Source organism: Panthera onca, chromosome B4 (genome assembly GCF_046562875.1).
Source record: "Panthera onca isolate mPanOnc1 chromosome B4, mPanOnc1 haplotype 2, whole genome shotgun sequence".
In the NCBI taxonomy this organism is placed as follows: domain Eukaryota; kingdom Metazoa; phylum Chordata; class Mammalia; order Carnivora; family Felidae; genus Panthera; species Panthera onca.
Window position 1 is genome coordinate 2,831,921 of NC_138345.1, and position 17,474 is coordinate 2,849,394.

The following is a 17,474-nucleotide window of genomic DNA, read 5'->3' on the forward strand; positions in this document are numbered from 1 at the left end:
GGATACACCCGCCACCTGCGGCGCTCGCGGCCACCTGCCAGGCTCCCCCAGCCGCTGCGATCCCGCCCACCCGGGACGCCCCGCCCACCAGCGGTGCGCCCGCCACCTGCAGCTCGTCCCCCACCCCGTGCCACCTGGGGCCCCCCCGCTCCGCCTTGCCCCCGCCCACCTGCCGCGCTCGCTCCGCCAGCCCCCACCCCCCCGGATTGCCCCCACCTGCCGCGCTCCCCCACCGGCGGCTGGCGCGCCCCGGCCCCGCCCCCGCGCCCCGGAGCCCGCCCTAGGCCGCCCATTGGCGCGCGCGGCGCGGCCGGGGCGGACGGTTCCGAGTGGCGGCGGCGCGGGCGGGGTCCAGGCTGCTGCGCGCCCGCCCGGGCACTGCTCGGCCTGCTCGCCATGGACGACGACGACGTCTCCGCCCGCAAGGGCTCCTTCCGAAAGTTCCTGGAGCACCTCTCCGGGGCCGGCAAGGCCATCGGCGTGCTGACCAGCGGCGGGGATGCCCAAGGTGCGCGGCCGCCCGGCCGGCCGGGGAGGGGTGATGGGAGGAGGGCCCGGGAAGCGGGGACGGGGTGCCCGGGGCGAGCGGGGAGCGGCGATGGGAGCCCCGAAGAGGCGAGGAGGAGGGGGTGCGCGGATGAGACGAGGGTGGGGGCCCGCCCCGGCGCCCGGGAGCCGCAGGGGGGGCCTTCCGGGGCACGAGTGGGCGGAGCGGCCTCGGAAGGGGTGGCTGCGGGGGGGGGGGGTCAGGAGGAGGGGGGTTGTGGCCCGGAGACGCTTTATCAGGAAGATCGGTTCATTTCCCACCCCCACGTTTATGTTTTAAATTGGGGCTGGGGACGGGGTCTCCCGAGGTCATTTCTCCTCGGAGTCGTAGGGCGGGGCGATGCCCCTCCGAGGCTTGGGGAGAGCGCGGCCCCCCGGATGCCGCGGCTCCCTCCCCCTCGACCCCCCTCCCCTTGCGGGAAGAACGGCCGGTCCCCGCCGCGCGTCCTGCGGATTCGCGTCCCCGCGCGGCGCGGGCGGGCTCCCCGCTGTTGCATTGCGGGGCGCGGCGGGGAGCGCGAGGGGACCCGCGGGGGGCCCCGGGCCCGGTTTCCGCCGCTCCGCTGACAAAACCGAAGACGGGAATGGGTCGCTAGGCCCGCCCCGCCGGCCTCCTTTGGGGGGGGAAGGACCAGGAAGCCGCGGACTCCGGGGCGTCGCCAGCGCCCGGGGCGCGGACTCCAGCCCTCCCCGCCACCCCCACCATGTGGAGGCCGCCTTGGGGAGAGGGGGACGCAAGCCCGGGGCCGCGGACACCCAAGAGATGTTTATAGTTAAGGGAGGGGTGACCCGGCCACGCCCGGCCTCTGGCGCTGGGTGCACGTGGGGCCACCGGAGCTCTCGGACGGTGGGGTTTCCTGGCCCAGGTGCATCGATGGGTGCGGCACGCCGACCGCTGGGAAGTGGACCCGAGGCGTCCTCGCAGCCTAGAGATGGCCGGGGCTGCAGGCGCCCATCCAGCTGGGTCTGCTGGTGTTTCCTCCCCCCCTCCTGCTCCAGCCTGACGCGGGCGCGTTTCTGGGCCACACGAGGCGGAAGGATGCTGGAGCGCGCTGCCTGGCACTTCCCCTCTCCCTCCCCCCCCACACCGCCCACCGCGCCCGTGACCTTCCCGTTGCCCTTGAGCCGGGCGTGGCTGGCGCGGGGGCGGCAGGTTGGGGCGCTGTGGCCTCAGCCCCGCCCTTCGCGCGTCTACGTGATGCCGGGCCAGTCGCCACCCTCGCGCCCTGCGCCCTTGGCCCTGGGCACCCGGCGCGGGGACTGCGTGCTGCCCGCACCGCGGAGCGGGAGTCCCGGCGGGAGTCGCCTCTTCCACCCTGGGAGGCAGCCGCGCTGCTCACCGCCCCCCTTCCCCCCACCCACACAGGCCCGCCTTCCCTTCCGGAGGGGGGACCCCCGGCTGATCGAGCAGTTCCCCCGGTGACCTAGTATCCTAGTAAAGTGATCCCGGGAGTAAACATTCCGCAGGCGCCAAGTGTTGTGACGGGGCACTGGCCCGGCCTGGAAACACGGGGGAACACTGGATTGTCGCTTAAGTAAACACCCAAGGTGTGCCACGTGGAGTCCGGGTGGGGTCGCCGTGGGGCTCAGAGTGGCTTCCCCGTCACCCGGCGGCTTGAAAAGCACGTGCGTGTGGAGACGTGGGCTGGCACACGTTGGGAAGCATCCTGGGTGAATCTTAATCTGGGCCTCGACAGGGGGGTGCACCGTTGGGCAGGAAGACGAACTGGCTTTTAAACCACAGGGCTTCAGGGTCAGAGTTTCAAGGTGGTTTTACAATTAAGGCTCTGTGTCTGGTGAAAATACATGGACGGGTCATTCTTTTGAACCCCCGTCCAAAAGCTTGCTCAGCTACCTGGTAGGTGACGTGCACGGACTCGAGGTGATGGCACAGGAGAGTCAGCATTTTCTGTCACTTCTCCTGGCTCAGCCACCTGTGAGTAGTTGTAAGTAACAAGACGCCAGTGAGTCCACACAGCTGGTCACTGGGAGAGGAAACGTTGAGACCCAGACTTGAGAAGGCCGCTCCGGCGGTGTCAGATTAATGGGAAATGCCTGCCACTCTCAGGTGGGCATCGGGCTGCCCCTGGGAGAGCCTCCCGTGGTCTGGGCATTTATCCGGCGGAGCTGAGGCCTTCGACTCCGTGTTGTCTGGAACTCCATGGGAAGCAGCATCTCCTGCTTTGGTATTTTGAGCTCTGACTGAGGGTCTCGATCCGCTTCTGTCTGAGAAAGCTCCTCCTGGCGTGTGCTCGGTCAGTCTCAGCAGCAGCAGATTTACAGACCCCTAGAGGAGGTTGTTCCTAGAGATGCTGTCTAAGACGCTCTGTTCTTTCCCCATTTTATCTTGATTCCAGATTCTATCAGCCAAGATAGGAGAATTTTGCCCATAGCTAAAGATCCAGGAGAGCATGTGCAAGCCTTAATTTCAAGGTAGTTTTCTTTTTTCTTTAATTTTTAGAAATCTTTTTATTTATTTTTGAGAGAGAGCGAGAGAAAGAGAGCATGAGCGCATGAGCGGAGGAGGGGCAGAGAGAGAGGGAGACACAGAATCCGAAGCAGGCTCCAGCCTCTGAGCTGTCAGCACAGAGCCCGACGCGGGTCTTGAACTCACGGACTGAGAGATCATGACCTGAGCCGAAGTCGGACGGTTAACCAGCTGAGCCACCCAGATGCCCCACAAGGTAGTTTCCTAATACGGTGTGGAATGATGGTCGGATTCCACGTGGAGATGACCATGGCTACTATTTGGGGGGCCGGGAGCGCTACGCTTCCCGTCTCCAGGCCTCATTACGTTACTCCACGGTGCGTATGTCTTCATTTTCGAGGTGGGGAGAAGGTCCTACAGACTCGCGAGTGACTTCGTTCAGGTCACGTGGCTCATATGTGGCAGTTGGCAGGATTTAGGCAAAGCCCTGTGAGCCCTCAATCCCCAGTACTTCCCAGCAGGCCGTGCTCTCCGGGGGCCTTTCTTCGGTGAGGCTGTAAAGTTCAGGTCCAAGTTAACGCTCCAAAGTGTGCGAAGCCCAGCTTGCTCAACATTATACAGATGATTTTTCCACAGCTTTGTGAGGGGAGCAGAAAACGCCTGTTTACAGTGATAGCACTGGGGTAGCCGAAGCAGTCCCATGTCGATACCAGAGCGATGGAGTGCTTTTGTTTTCCACTCGAGTTTCGTGTAATTATTTAAAAAATAAGAAGAAAGAAAAAAAAATCCCCTCATCTGTATTCCCACAGCCCCCCACCCCACCCCTTAAGGAAGGCTATTTCTAGACCTTATTGTTCTTCTCATTCTTTGGGTTTCTTCTGTTGTCGCAAGGACGTCTGCAAGTTTAAACTGATTTTCCACCTTGCTGGGTGGACAGCCTTTCCATGACTAAGCAGCCACCCTCCAGCAAGATTGTGTCACTCACCAAACATGATTCAGAGTGTGGGCTCCGGAAGGCCGGGTGCAGCTGAGAAGGTGCAGGAACCCAGGGCAGCGAGGCTAGGAAGGCTGAGTCCCTCTTTCACCTGAGGCAAAGAGGCACGAGTACAGTATTCGGGGAGCTCACATGAACGGAGTCTGGATCAGCCTTTCCAGCATCAGCAAGAATAACTTGCAGGATGAGTACCTACCTTCTGGGCCGTGCAGGCGCTACTCTGAGCTAATTTAGTGCACACGGGGGCAAGCGGGCTTTGTGGGGAGCTGCCTGCCTTCAGCTCTAAGTGGTAGACAGGGCCGGGCCGCGGCGGTGCAGAGGGCACGGGAGGAGGGGAACCCCAGTGTCTCTCCCCAAGTGCATTTCTGGGGTCCAGCACAGGACGCGGCACGGGGCAGGCTCTCGAGTGTTTGCTGCACGGCTCCCCTGACTCTCACTGAGGCCTGTGGGCCACTCCCTGTCGCAAAATGCCAGGCGACTGGAGTTCTGGCTCCTTCCTTTTCTCATGAAGTCATTTCGATGACTGAGCCTCACTAATCAAAAGCAGTCCTTCTGCAGAGCGGTGCCTGGGAACGCCAAGGCCTCGAAGATTCGAACTTGAGCACCGTAGTCGGGAACGTGAGGCTCTGGTCTCGGGGCCTCGGGCACGAGGGTGGTCCTGCCGTTGAACATGCGAAGCCGCAACACCGCACTGGGCCCTGCTCGGGTGGGTTCCTTCTGTGCGCGCCAGGAGCCCAGCTCGATGCAGAGGGAAGCGGGGGCCGGTGGGCATCTTGTCTCTGAGGGCTCTGGGGCCCCTCACTGCCCTGGAACTCTGTCCGCATACGTTCTATAACGGGGTTTATTTTCCACTTAAGATGTAATAATTAATTTAGCAAAAACTGTTGCGTCCTGGCAGCGGTGTGTTAGAATCACAGCGGTAACCCCGTGAGCAATCAGCCATCGCACCGTTTTCTGGAACTGTGGCACACGCACCGTGTGGCACACCCAGGTGACTTAGACGCTGGACACTTGGTCGCCTTTCAGAAAAACTCAAACCCGGTTACGGGAAGCAAACAGCTTTGGCTCGGAACTGAAACGTTTCATCAGGGGGAGCCGGGGGCCCCCGGGGGCCGCTCTGCCCACCACAGGGGCCACCAGGAGCCATCACCGTTAGAAACACAGAGACGGGCCGGGACGGGGTGACAGCAAACGTGGGGACCCAAAACTGTATGCTTGCTGCGGTTGTAATTAGGTCAGGAGGGTGTATCTGGACAAAGGGCAGGGGGCTTTATGTTAAAAATGGTCGGGTGCTGTGTGTCCACCTCCCTCTTCTCAGCAAGCTCAGCGGGGCGCTCTGTCTGTATTTGGTGCACCTGCCCGGGGGCCCTGGTGTCCGCCCCCCCCACCCCTTTATCCCAGACGTCTTTGCCGCCATGTACTTAGCGTGCCTGGAATTACACACGTTGTGCCTGTCAGGACGAGAGTGTGGGGGCGCCTGGGTGGCGCAGTCGGTTAAGCGTCCGACTTCAGCCAGGTCACGATCTCGCGGTCCGTGAGTTCGAGCCCCGCGTCAGGCTCTGGGCTGATGGCTCGGAGCCTGGAGCCTGTTTCCGATTCTGTGTCTCCCTCTCTCTCTGCCCCTCCCCCGTTCATGCTCTGTCTCTCTCTGTCCCAAAAATAAATAAAAAAAAAAAAAACAAAAAAAAAAAACGTTGAAGGACGAGAGTGTGGAGCCCCGGGCCTCCCAGAACCCTGGGGCTGTTGGGGGTGAATAGCCTGGTACCTGCTCTCCACCAGGGTCCTGCCAGGGTCCCACTCTCCCCTGGGCGGGGCCTCCAGTGCCCATTTGCATAACAAAGCCACAGAATCGCTCACCTGCTGTCCTCTCCCCCTTCCTCTCCCCTCCTCCCCAGTGAGGGTCTTCCATCCAGGGACACTGCCCCGCCCTCCTGCCCCTGGAGGCTCTGGAGCTTTGTCCCCCTGGTTTCGCAGAAGCCACCCAGGGGTCTTGCTGAGGCGCGTTCTGGTGTCGCGGGTCTGGGCACCGCACCTCTGGTCCCTCTGGTCGGCTCAGGGCCACGCTGGAGTCGGGGTCCACGGGGCAGCTCGGCCCATCAGGACGAGAACCTTGACTGGGAGGGTTACGCATAGGACTCCTTGCATAGAGCGTGTAAACAAGTGATGTGGCTGGACGTGTCTTCGACTGGGAAACGGTTGGCAGAGCAGGTGCGGTGGCCGCCCGTGGCCCTTCCTCCTCGGCTCAGCTCTGGATTAATATTCCTGGGGTTAGATTCCCCTTCCCATGTCCTCCTCCCATCAATGAGCGAGGCTGCCTGGGTGCAGAGTGATGCCCGGGGCAGACGGCGGATGCCCTCTGTCAGGGAGCCGGACCCGGCAGAGAGCCTGTTTCTGGAAGGCCCGGGACACCTGTGCGCAGAGACTCTCCACACGCCCCATGGGGGGCTGAGGGGTGAACCAGCGCACAGTACCCTGGCATGGGGACGGGGTGGGGGGGGGCGTGCAGGAGCTGGGGGAAGAGGTCAGGGCCAGGTGGGTGAGGTTCCGGGGAGGGGCAGGCAGTGAGGACTTTGGATTTGCCTTGTGGGTTCAGGGAAGCCACCTGAGGTGTGGGTGCAAAGCCCAAGTTTAGGGTCTCATGGGGAGCAGGATTGGGCCATAGCTGGAGGGTTGCAGGACTGGAGCTGGGCCCCTGGCAAGACGCCCCTATGGCGGGGACTCAGGAGGGTCGGGTGACTTTGCAGGTGGAGGGTTTGGCCTCAGGTAGGAGCTCACAGTAGGGCAGGAAGAAAGGCAGAGCCGGGAGCAGCGGTGGAGGCAGGCAGGTTGGTAGAATGTTCTTGATAGCCTTGCTTAGACTAGTGAACGGTGGGAGGTCCAGGGAAAACCCATCAGCAGGGGATGAGCTGTTAGGTGCCTGGAATATTCTCCGCCTTCCCAAGGAGCTTTGCTCTGATGCTCCCGGCAAGAGACCACACCACTGTTACAGTGTGGAGTCAGAAGTAGATTCCACTGCCGTGTGATAGAAACCAGGCTCCCACATGAGGCCCATTATGGATGTCACTATGTAGCCACCGCATTACAGAAGGGAAAACAGGGGCTCCTGGGGGGCTCGGTCGGTTGAGCGTCCGACTTCGGCCCAGGTCACGATCTCACGGTTCGTGGGTTCGGGCCCCACATCGGGCTCTGTGCTGACAGCTCGGAGCCTGGAGCCTGTTTTGGATTCTGTGTCTCCCTCTCTGTGCTCCTCTCCTGCTCATGCTTGCTCTCTCTCTTTCTCTCTCTCTCTCTCTCCCTCCCTCTAAAATATAAATAAACATAAGCAAATTTTAAAAAGGGAAAAGAAACAGGAGACGTTAATTGTAAATGTGTATTTTATTCAATCTAGTATTTCAGTCCATCATTAATATAAAGACCATTAATAGGACGTTTCACTTTTTTGTTTCCGTGCTGAGCCTTGACATGCGCTCTGTTATCTGCCACAGTGCATCTTGGCACAGTCCGGGGCCGCCCCAGGGACAGTGGGGCTTCAGCCCCCGCGGTGGCCGTGGCCGCTTGGATATAAAGGGTCCCCCCTGAGCCTTTGTGTGGAAGCTCGGATGGCGTGCAGGGGACTGCTGGCTGTGGTCTCGGTGTCCGTGGTGGGCACTGGGACGCGGCGTGTGGCAGGCTCGGAGTGCCTGGCCTCTCCCGCTCCCTGTCACCCAGGCTTCCCCGGGGCGGGCACGCCGGCTCTGCTCCACCCCCGACTGGACCCCGCACCCAGTCCCCCAGCCCCGCTCTGCCCGCGCTCTCCTCCTTGGCAGTGTTTTGGTTTCTCGGGCCCGGGAACCGTCCTGTTTGGCCAGTGATGTAGGGCACCAGTGCCTGGCGAGGAGACGATGCCCCATCCGTGTGCACCGGACGGCTGGACGAGTGAACGCGTGCCCACGTTTTCCCCCGACTTTTCACGCGGGACTCAGTGATGTGGATAGCACAGGATGCAGGGAAGCTCCCAGCCTGCCAACTGATCCCAGGGGAGCCAGCCCCTGGACACAGCTCTCCTTGTGACCTCCCCCCCTCGCCCCTCCTACCTACATTATTAAACGGGGAGGCTTAATGGAGAATCTTAGGAGCAGGAGCGAGATAACGGTGCTTTAGCTTGTTTTCTGACACACGCTGACGGCTGCTTCGGTACAAAGAGGCGCATGAATTCAGACAGAGGCCGGTGAGAGGGCCGAACATCTGGGCTTTATTTTTCCAAAAGGAATTTAAGTAGGGACTAATTAGTGAAGGGAAGGTGACGAGTGGGGAAAATCGCTCCATACCGTTAAGAGGGTTAAGTCAGGAGGTTGATTATACTCTTCTGATCACGTGGGAAACACAAGCCGAGCCCCACTCGTTTTATTAGAATCAGCATATCCCTTACTTCTTACAGATGACTTGAAGTTTCTTTTCTTTTTTTTTTTAAAGTTTACTTGTTATTTATTTTTGAGGGGGGGGGGGAAGGGGAGGGGCAGAGAGGGAGGGAGACAGAGACTCCCAAGCAGACTCTGCACTGTCAGCACAGAGCCCGACACAGGGCTCGATCCCACAAACCCTGAGATCAGGACCCGAGCTGAAACCGAGAGTCAGACGCTTGGCCGACTGAGCCACCCAGGCGCCCCAAGATTCCTCAGAGTTTAAACGTCATCAGAACAGACCTCAGGAAGCATTTGGAAACAGGTCCACGGCGCTCCCTGACCTCCAGGGAGGGAAGATCTGACCAGACGCTCTTACCTGCACCCTAGTTTGGTGAGAAGCAGCGAATACGTAAGATCAGAACAACTTAAGGGTCCGATCGTTCTGCTGCGTCTCAAGTCACCAGCACACATTTCCCACCTTGCTGCCCCCTCGTTTTCCCAAGGTTTCGTCATTTTGGGTGCCCGTAACCAGACTCCACATTCCCTGAAGGCCGGGTTTACATTTCTGCGAACGACGAGGCGACTGCTCTCGAAGCACTAAGATTCTGACTCGGCAGCAAGATAACATTTCCCCGTGATAACAAATAGGCGAGTTGCTTTAATTCCCCGATGTGGCCACCGAAGCAAAAGCGAAAGCACGAGGAAGGAACCCTGTGATGCAGGCTGTTGGGGAGCAGGGGTGTCTTCCCGTTTCCCTGGCTTTTGTCCTCCTGGGTCCCCTCCCTGGCAGGCGGCCACCTGCCGGGCCCAACCCCGCCCGGTGGGAGGAGGACCCACGGGGGCTGACTAACCCACAGGCCCCGCCCCGAGCACTTAGACAGGAATTGGGGCCCAGGGGGCATCTGGATCCCTCGGGTTGGCTTTGGGGATTCCAGCACAGACTTCCTGCTGCTCTAAGTCTGACTGGAGGCCAAGGCTTACCCGCCGGCTGTGCCCTTTATTAGTTTTGTTCCCTTGGCTTCTCAGTTTCTGTGCCCGGAGCCTGACTTCCTCATCTGCCCAGGGGGGGCTCCGGACCCCACAGGCTTCCTGTGAGCGTCCACCCCAGCTCGTTATTAGCCACAGGCATGGCCCCTCCCCAGGCCCCAGGCGGAGCTCCGAGCTGTGGCAAGAGGCCGGCTGGCTTCACTAGATGACTCACTTGCAAGTAAGTGAGTTAAAGCCCAGTGAGTCTTGGAGGGGGTTTTCAGGATGTACTGGCCGGACTGTTCTCCGTCTCCCCCTCCCCGGGAACTTGGTGGAAATGCTCAGGCTCCTGCCTCCCCCAGAAGCCCCCAGGAACTCTGCCAGGGCCCAGGGGGATACCCAGTGCTAGGTGGGCACTGAGTGGGATGTGAGTGTAGGAGTGGGATGCAGGGGTGGGGTGCAGAAGTGAGTGCAGGGGTGAGTGCAGAGGGAGGATGCAGGGGTGGGATGCAGGGATGACTGCAGAGGTGAGTGCAGGGGTTACGAGGCAGGGGTGGGAGGCAGGGGTGACTGCAGAGGTGAGTGCAGGGGTGACTGCAGAGGTGAGTGCAGGGGTGGGAGGCAGGGGTGGGATGCAGGGGTGACTGCAGAGGTGACTGCAGGGGTGGGAGGCAGGGGTGGGATGCAGACAGGGGGCCTCCCATGACAGGTTACAGTCGGGGCAGGCTTTTATCCCACAGGGACTCGGGGGCGTCCCCTCCGGATCATGTCTACTTGTCACAGTTCCTTCCTTCAGCCACTTACATGGCGTAAAAGCCCCATTTATCGTGCCTGTGTGAGGGGCCCCTTGGGAATGACGCCTCGTAAAGGAGGGGCGTTCAGGAGGGTGACGGCCCGGAAGTCGGTGTTTATCATACTTCCCACCCGGTGATGGTGCCGTTGAAGGGCTCGGGGTCAGTTTCCCTGTGACGGTGGCTGCAGCGTAAGCCCCGGAATCCTGGAGCCTATTGGGGGACGCTAAGCAGCTGTGTTGTCCCCCCAGCCGCCCACCTGACACGGCCGCGGGGGACACACAGGCCGCCCACACAGGTGTGAGAGCCCACGCTGTGCCACTCCTCCAGGGACGAGGGGTGGGTGGGGGCTCGCAGGGAGTCTCTCTGGGGGTCTGGAGCCCCATCTGCAGGTCGAGGGAGGGCATCCAGCGTGTCTGACAGGGACGCCGTGACACTTCGGGGGGAGCTGTGGGCTTGTGCTGTGGAGACGACCGACCGTGAGATTCAAGGTCGAGCATGCAGGTGGGGCCGAGCAGGTAGATAGAGTCCCCGTGCTGGACAACCTGTCCCTGAGGAGTTTGGCTCGACGCGTGCAGGCCCTGTCGAATCGAGGGCAGGGACATGGGCATATCCGAGTTTGTGGGTGCCGACGCAGGAGACCCCGGGGCGCCTGGGGGGCTCCATCGGTTAAGCATCTGACTCTTAATTTCCAGCTCAGGTCATGATGTCACTGATCTGTGCTAAGCATGAGCCTGCTTGAGATTCTCACTCTCTGCCCCTCCCCCACCGGTATGTGCACGTGTGTGTGTGTGTGTGTGCGCGCGTGCACGTGTGCACATGCTCTGTCTCTCAAAATAAATAAACATTTTAAATGGATAAATGAACTTATTAATTTATTTTGAGAGAGCGAGCGAGAGGGAGGGGGGTAGGAAGGGACAGAGAGAGAGGGAGAATCTTTGCTGACCCTGCAGAGCCGAAATCTCATGAGCCATGATGAAGACTTGAGCCGAAATCAAGAGTCAGACGCTTAACTGGCTGAGCCACCCAGGTGCCCTGTAATATTTAAAAAAAATTTTTTAATGTTTATTTGTTTTTGAGAGAGCGAGAGACAGAGTGTGAGCAGGGGAAGGGGCAGAGAGAGGGAGACACAGAATCCGAAGCAGGCTCCAGGCTCCAGGCTCCGAGCTGTCAACGCGGACTGCGAGATCGTGGGCTCGAACCCACAGACCGCGAGATCGTGACCTCAGCCGAAGTCGGCTGCTTAACTGACCGAGCCACCCAGGCGCCCCGTAGTTTTTTAAGAAGAAGAACGTATTTATAAATTACTTGTGTCGTAACTAACCAAAGACAAAAAGCCGTTTCAGTCCTCTGGCCGTGGTGTAGATAAGGTTAGAGGCACACGGCGGGATGTGGGGCAAACGTGGGGAGAAATGCCAGTTTTGAGGGCAGAGGCTGTCGTGGTGTGTGGGTCCAGCGTGGGCAGCAGCACGGAGAGCACGTACGGGAAAGGCAGCACATGGGGGGCGCGGAGGCTGTGCCCTGATGTGCAGAGTCTGAGGGTCTGGAGGACCGAACAGCTGTTAATCCGTAGGTCCTCAAACGGGGTTCGACCGGGAAGTGATGGCTCTCAGATGTGCACGTGTCCACGGACGTGTATGTTTTACGTGTGCGTTAAACGTGGACTTATTTCTAAGGTCTGGGCCCCAAGCTCGTCCAGCCACGTGACTACTGTAGCCTTTGAGAGCCAACAGCCGTGTTCTCGGGTCTCAGACATGGCTCAGCTGTGACCATCTCTGCCTGTCTTCTGAGTGGCTTTGCCCTCCCAGTACATACGAATTTCGTGTCCGTGTCTGTAACGCTCCTGGGAGCCAGGTGCCTTCCGTGTATTACCAGGGGTGGCCTTTCCTTCGTGGCCCGTGTTCTCCAGCCTCTGCAGTCCTGACATTTGTGTCTGAAACGTGAGTTAGCGGGGGAGGCAGGGGAACGACCCGGTGTCCCGCATGTCGGCTGGGAGCCGGGAGCTGCCTGTTCGAGGCCTGGGACCGACCGTCCCCTCCCGAATCCTGGCCTCGCGGGCCGCCCTCTTAGTGATGACACAGGGTTTGCAGTTTCCTGTTCCTTCCGCTCTCCCCAGGGCTTACCCGGCCCAGGTGCGCCGCTCAAAAGTGGGGCTCCCGTGGAGAGCAAGTCGGGGTGTCGTGAGAGCACGAGGCCGTGTCACACAAAACCGCTTTAATCCCCTTTAGGTAGCGTCCTTTGGGCAAGTGTGGAGCCTGTCCGAGATTTATCTTAAGTAGGTATTTATTCATACCATATTGGGCTGGCTTTTCTTTTAATAAACGGCGTGACTTAGTTTGAATTTAAGGCCCTTCACGGAGACATTCTTTACACCGCCAGCTGCTAACGAAATAACGATTTTCCTCCTCCGGTCGCAGAGGCAGTCCTCGTCCGTGTCAAGTTGAGTCTGTCTAACTACAGATAAGCCCCAGTCTCTCTGGTGTCTCGCCGATGAGCTGTGTTGCCTACCAACTCCTCTGGGCCGGTGTCCCGCCTCTGTCTGCGGTGACCGTCAGGGTGCCCCTGGCTCTCGGACAGTGACGCGCCCCGGCCGTGTGCCCTCAGCGCGCCGGCCGCCTGGCCCTGACCCCGGATGTGCACGCCAGGCCCATCGTCTGTGTGAGGAGCCCGCTGCGCAGGCTCGTGTTTCCCCCGTGGTCACAGCAGGTTAAATGGCAGCACCCGAATCGCCACAGTCTGGTCACTGACTCTGTCCCCGTTCCTTCTGCAGGTATGAATGCTGCTGTCCGTGCTGTGGTGCGCATGGGAATATACGTGGGGGCCAAGGTGTACTTTATCTATGAGGTCAGTGTTGCGTCTCCCTCCCGCTTTCTCTGACTCGGGGACCCGTGCCTCATGCTTGCCTGGAGGCTGTTGACCCAACACGAGATGACGGGTGGTGGGCACGCCCCTCAGGCCAGAGCAGGCCCTGTGTGCGGGGGGAGGGGGGCTAGGGAGTGGGGAGGTCGCACTCCTGGTCTGGGTGCAGGTCTGTGAGGTTTGTGCCAGGGGTGAGGGGCTGGGGGAGAGCACACGGGGCGCAAAATGCCACTTCGTGTCTACCTGCTGGCCCGGTGGGATGACCGTATTTGTCTGCAGCCCTCCTTCCTTACGGAAGTGATCTGTCACTCATTATGGGGCTGAACGCAAATAAACATCGAGGTAACTGGGAGAAAGAGGCCACTTTGAGCTTTGTGTCGTCACCGGGAAACCCAGACCACCTCCACGACAACCCTTTACGTACCAACTTCAAATGAAGAGTCTGAGGTGAGCCGGGGGCCACGGGCTGTAATGTCCCACTTTCCAGGGGCTGACCACTTAGCAGTAGGCGAGGTTTGGAGGGGAGGCGCCCGTGTAGTTTGGACCAGGGCGTTTACGTCAAAAACTATGAGGGAAAAATAATCTCTATTTAGGTTTTAAATTTATGAAACCTAACAAAGCGGAAAACACGGAAAGAGGAGAGCACATTCGTCTTTTATTCTGATCCTCCCCAAGACTGTATGTGAGTAGAAGTCTAGAAGGGGATCTGAATGTTACAAAAACTACAGCAAATAGGGGGCGCCTGGGGGGGCTCCGTTGGCGAAGCGTCCAACTTCGGCTCGGGTCATGATCTCACAGCTCATGGGTTCGAACCCCATGTCAGGCTCGATGCTGACAGCTCAGAGCCTGGAACCTGCTTTCGATTCTGTGTCTCCCTCTCTCTCTGCCCCTCTCCTGCTCACGCTCTCTCTCTTTCTCTCAAAAATAAACATTTAAAATTAAAAAAAAACTACAGCAAATATATTTTGTGCAGTGTTTTCCGCCACGATCCCTCTCCACACTTCTGCGATATCCCACCACTGGGGACTCCCATTTACGTGACCCCTCGTTTGCGGGATCATTCCTCTCCCGTGCGACTGGTGACACCCCACTTTTCAAATGTCCTGTCCCATGCGACTGAACCAGTCAGGTCACACCCCACTTTTCAAATGTCCTGACACAGGAGACCCGTGATGGTGTGTGAAGCCATTAGGTGTTCTGTGTGATTACTGCGATCCCAGCACAGGGCGCCGACGGGATGGCCCGTGCGGCAGGGACGGTGGGGGGTGGGGGGGCGGTATTTTGCCACAGTGGTTCCTGAAACCGGCTCCAGGCCCTGACCTCCCCCCCACCCTGCCCTGGCCCCCCAGAGCTGGCCCGGGCTCTCCTCCTTCTGGGAAGGGGCGGGTCACAAGCCTTTGCTCGTTGGGCTGGATAACAGTTTGTGTATTGTTTGCTAGAAAGGTGTTTTTTTTGCCCCGTTCTTGGCTTTGCTCTTCCGAGCTGCGGCTCTGTGGCTCTGGGGTTTGCGTCTCTCCGATTTGGGTGCTGTGAAAAGGATGGGCCCAATCCAAGCATTTCCAGACTGTTGTCTGGGGTGCCTTCGGGGTCACGTCACCCCCGTGGGCGTTGGCCCTGGGCCGGGGCGCTGGTGTGGACAGACCCCGCCCCCCGATGGATGTCTAGCTTGCTACAGCTGCCCGCGTGTGTTCCTGCCGCTGCCGGGGACCGCGTGCACGCGCACAGATGCCCTCTGCCTTTCCATTTGGTTCCATTTCACCCTGGGGAGGGGCTGCCTCTGCCTTGGAGCTCCAGCCAGGACCCCCCCCCCCCCTCCCCTGCCTGCTGGGGGCTGGGGCGGACTCAGACCAGGTTCCTCTCTTGTGACCGACAGCGTGTTTTCGATTCGGTGCAGGCGATTCTGCCTGGACTCTGGGCGTGCAGCACGCGGGCCCCACAGTGTTTGTCCCCCTCGCTGGGGACGCTGTGGGGGTTCTCCAGGCTCCAGCTCTGTCACCAGCGGCCACTGGGTCTGGAGGGTGACTGCGGGTGCTGGAGGGAGGGGAAGGAAGTCATTTCCGTTATTTCATGGTTGAAGAAACTGACTGGTGTGTGTCTTTCAAAAAAAGAGACTTTGCTTTTTCTGTGTCTTTTCGTCACGGGCAGAGCTGGGGAGAAAGCCCCAGTCCCCCATCCGGCCGGTGACGGGGATGGGACCTACTACCCCCGGGGACGCTGATGTCTGCAGACATTTTGTGGCTGTGACGTTATTAGGGCTCCAGGCATGTGGTGCCTGGGGACCAGGGACGCCACTCAGCTCCCTGCGGTGCCCAGAACAGCGGCCACAACAGGGAGTTAGTTACCTGGCCCCGAATGTCCACGCCGCCGAGGTCAACAGGCGGAGGGCATGGGGTGGGCCTGGTGGCCGCGTGCATGCCAAACCTTTGGGTGTTGAATCCGACCTAGTAACTGTCAGCATTAATCCTTGTCCGGTTTAAGAGTTCTGTTGTGGTTTTGTTTGTCGTCACTGGCCCTGTGTCTTGGGGGTATTGAGATGGGATAGTCAAATGAGATCTCTACCACCAGACTTCACGGTGTCCCCAGTTCAGGAATCGCCTTGGGGCACATCAGCTATGCCTGCCCCCAGGAACATGGGTTCCTTGGGAGAAGAGCATCTTGGGTTTTCTCTGGAAGAGTCTTGACACAGGGAACCAGACTTCTTCTCCCCATCATGGGCTCCGCTGCCCGCTTTCGTCCCGACCACTTTTTGGGCCGTATTCTTGGTGCCCTCCCTGAAGGGGTGGGGTGGGTGGGGGTCCTGTCAGCTGGGCGAGCCTGGCATCCCGCCCCTCCCCGCAGATGGGCAGCGCGGAGTCCTGAGTCTGAACAGATCCCATTTCTTTCAGGGAGGGTCTGTGTGCAGGGTGGTGTAATAACTGCTTTACTGGTGACTGGCACCTCGGGAAGAAGGTGCCGGGGACAAGAGCAGAGGGCAGTGTCTGTGGCTCGGCCCCAGGAACGGCCGGCCCGTGAGTCCCAGCGATGGGGAGCTAACGGGGGCAGCCTGGAGAGGGGCTCCCTTGAACCGAAGGCATCTGTCTGGAGAAGACACCTTGCTTCTCGTGACACCCCTCCCGCCCACCCCCAAAAGAGGAATTCTAGGGAACAGCCTGTCCTTTCTGTCCCCATGGGGGGCCATCCTGGGCTCACTCAAAACTCTGTTGCCTCCCACCCTCAGATTTGGCACTGGGAACCGATAGCATGTCATCGAAGTGAATCCGTTCAGGTACCATCAGCTCTTTGTCACCACGTAAAGGACCCTGTCTTTGAAATCCAACCGACTCTGAAATCTGCTGGTTTTTTTCCTAATTCATTTGGGCAGCAGAATGCTCATCCTTTACCTGCCCACCTAGTGTGACCGTCCCTGGGACGGGCAGGGGGCACCGGCTGGAACCACCCCCTTCCCCACAGTCGTGACTGAAGTGTCTCCAGACGTGGGCAGTGGTGCTGGTGGGCACAGTCACCCCGTTGGGGACGGCCGTCCGAGACCTCTTGGGGCTCAGATTTACAAGACGTTTGGTTTTCTTTCTCCAAAACCTCACTCAGCGGTCTATCCAGCTGCCTGTCGGTGTGTATCGCCCCCCGCCCCCACCCCCCCAGAGCTTGACTGGAGCTTTCGAGGTTCCCCACGCGCCTAAAGAGTTAAACGGGTTAGTGTTACATAAAGGAAGGGTTTTGGGGTTTTTTCCCTCAGCAGAAAGTTTGTGGGAAGTGTATTGATGGGAAAACGCTGGCAGTCCTGCTCCAGGTCTGGCACCCGGATTGTTCTGTCTGGCTGCAGCCGGGACTGCTGTAAATCCGGGCCAGGACCACGTGCTGTTGTGCTGAGCCCTTGGGCACCGTCTGGGGAGGAGGGGGCGGGTGGCCGATTAACCCATTCTTTCCACCTGGTGAGTCAGTTGTCGCTTTTTCTCCTTTTCCTTTCGGGCTCGGGTTTTTCCTTAGAGACCTACAGGTGTCTCTAGCTGTTCGGGGATGACGAGCACGTCACATGTTTTCACAGGACTGTGCCCAGAACGCGGTCCCGGGGTTGAGGAGGGCCGTTAAGTCCTCTGTTCCTCCTGTCTTTGGTTGCTAGAAACAGGAGGCCAGTTCTGTCTCATATAATCTGCAGACTCAAAATCCTATTAGCAGAAGGTTTTTCTGCAGATTTACAGAAATTATAGCTCTTTAAACATGACTCACTTAAAAGTCTTTCCTCTTTTTCGTGTGTTTATTTTTTTATTTTATGGAGAGAGGCGGGGAGCTGGGGAGGGGCAGAGGGAGACAGAATCCCAGGCAGGCTCCTTGCTCAGCGCACAGCCCGACACGGGGCTCGATCCCACGACCCTGGGATCATGACCGGAGCCGAAACCAAGAGGTGGACGCTCAGTGGACTGAGCCCCCACCCCAGGCGCCCGGTGTCTCTCCTCTCTGAGATAACGCTTACCAGTTGGGCATGGGCACACAGACCTGGAAATACCCACAGG

At 59.5% G+C, this 17,474-nt stretch overlaps 1 protein-coding gene across 4 annotated transcripts in view; it reads left to right on the forward strand.

Moving 5' to 3' along the window:
- The first annotated feature begins 305 nt into the window (after positions 1–305).
- Positions 306–17,474, forward strand: part of PFKP (phosphofructokinase, platelet) — a 54,780-nt gene continuing 37,611 nt past the window's right edge. For 2 of the 4 annotated variants that reach the window (XM_078450496.2, XM_078450498.2), the window contains exons 1-2: positions 306–508; positions 12,878–12,951. In XM_078450496.2, coding sequence (XP_078306622.1) covers positions 397–508; positions 12,878–12,951 — 186 coding nt within the window. In that variant the 5' untranslated portion in view covers positions 306–396. The remainder of the gene's footprint in view (positions 509–12,877; positions 12,952–17,474) is intronic. The other 2 variants (XM_078450497.2, XM_078450499.2) reach the window with 1 other exon arrangement.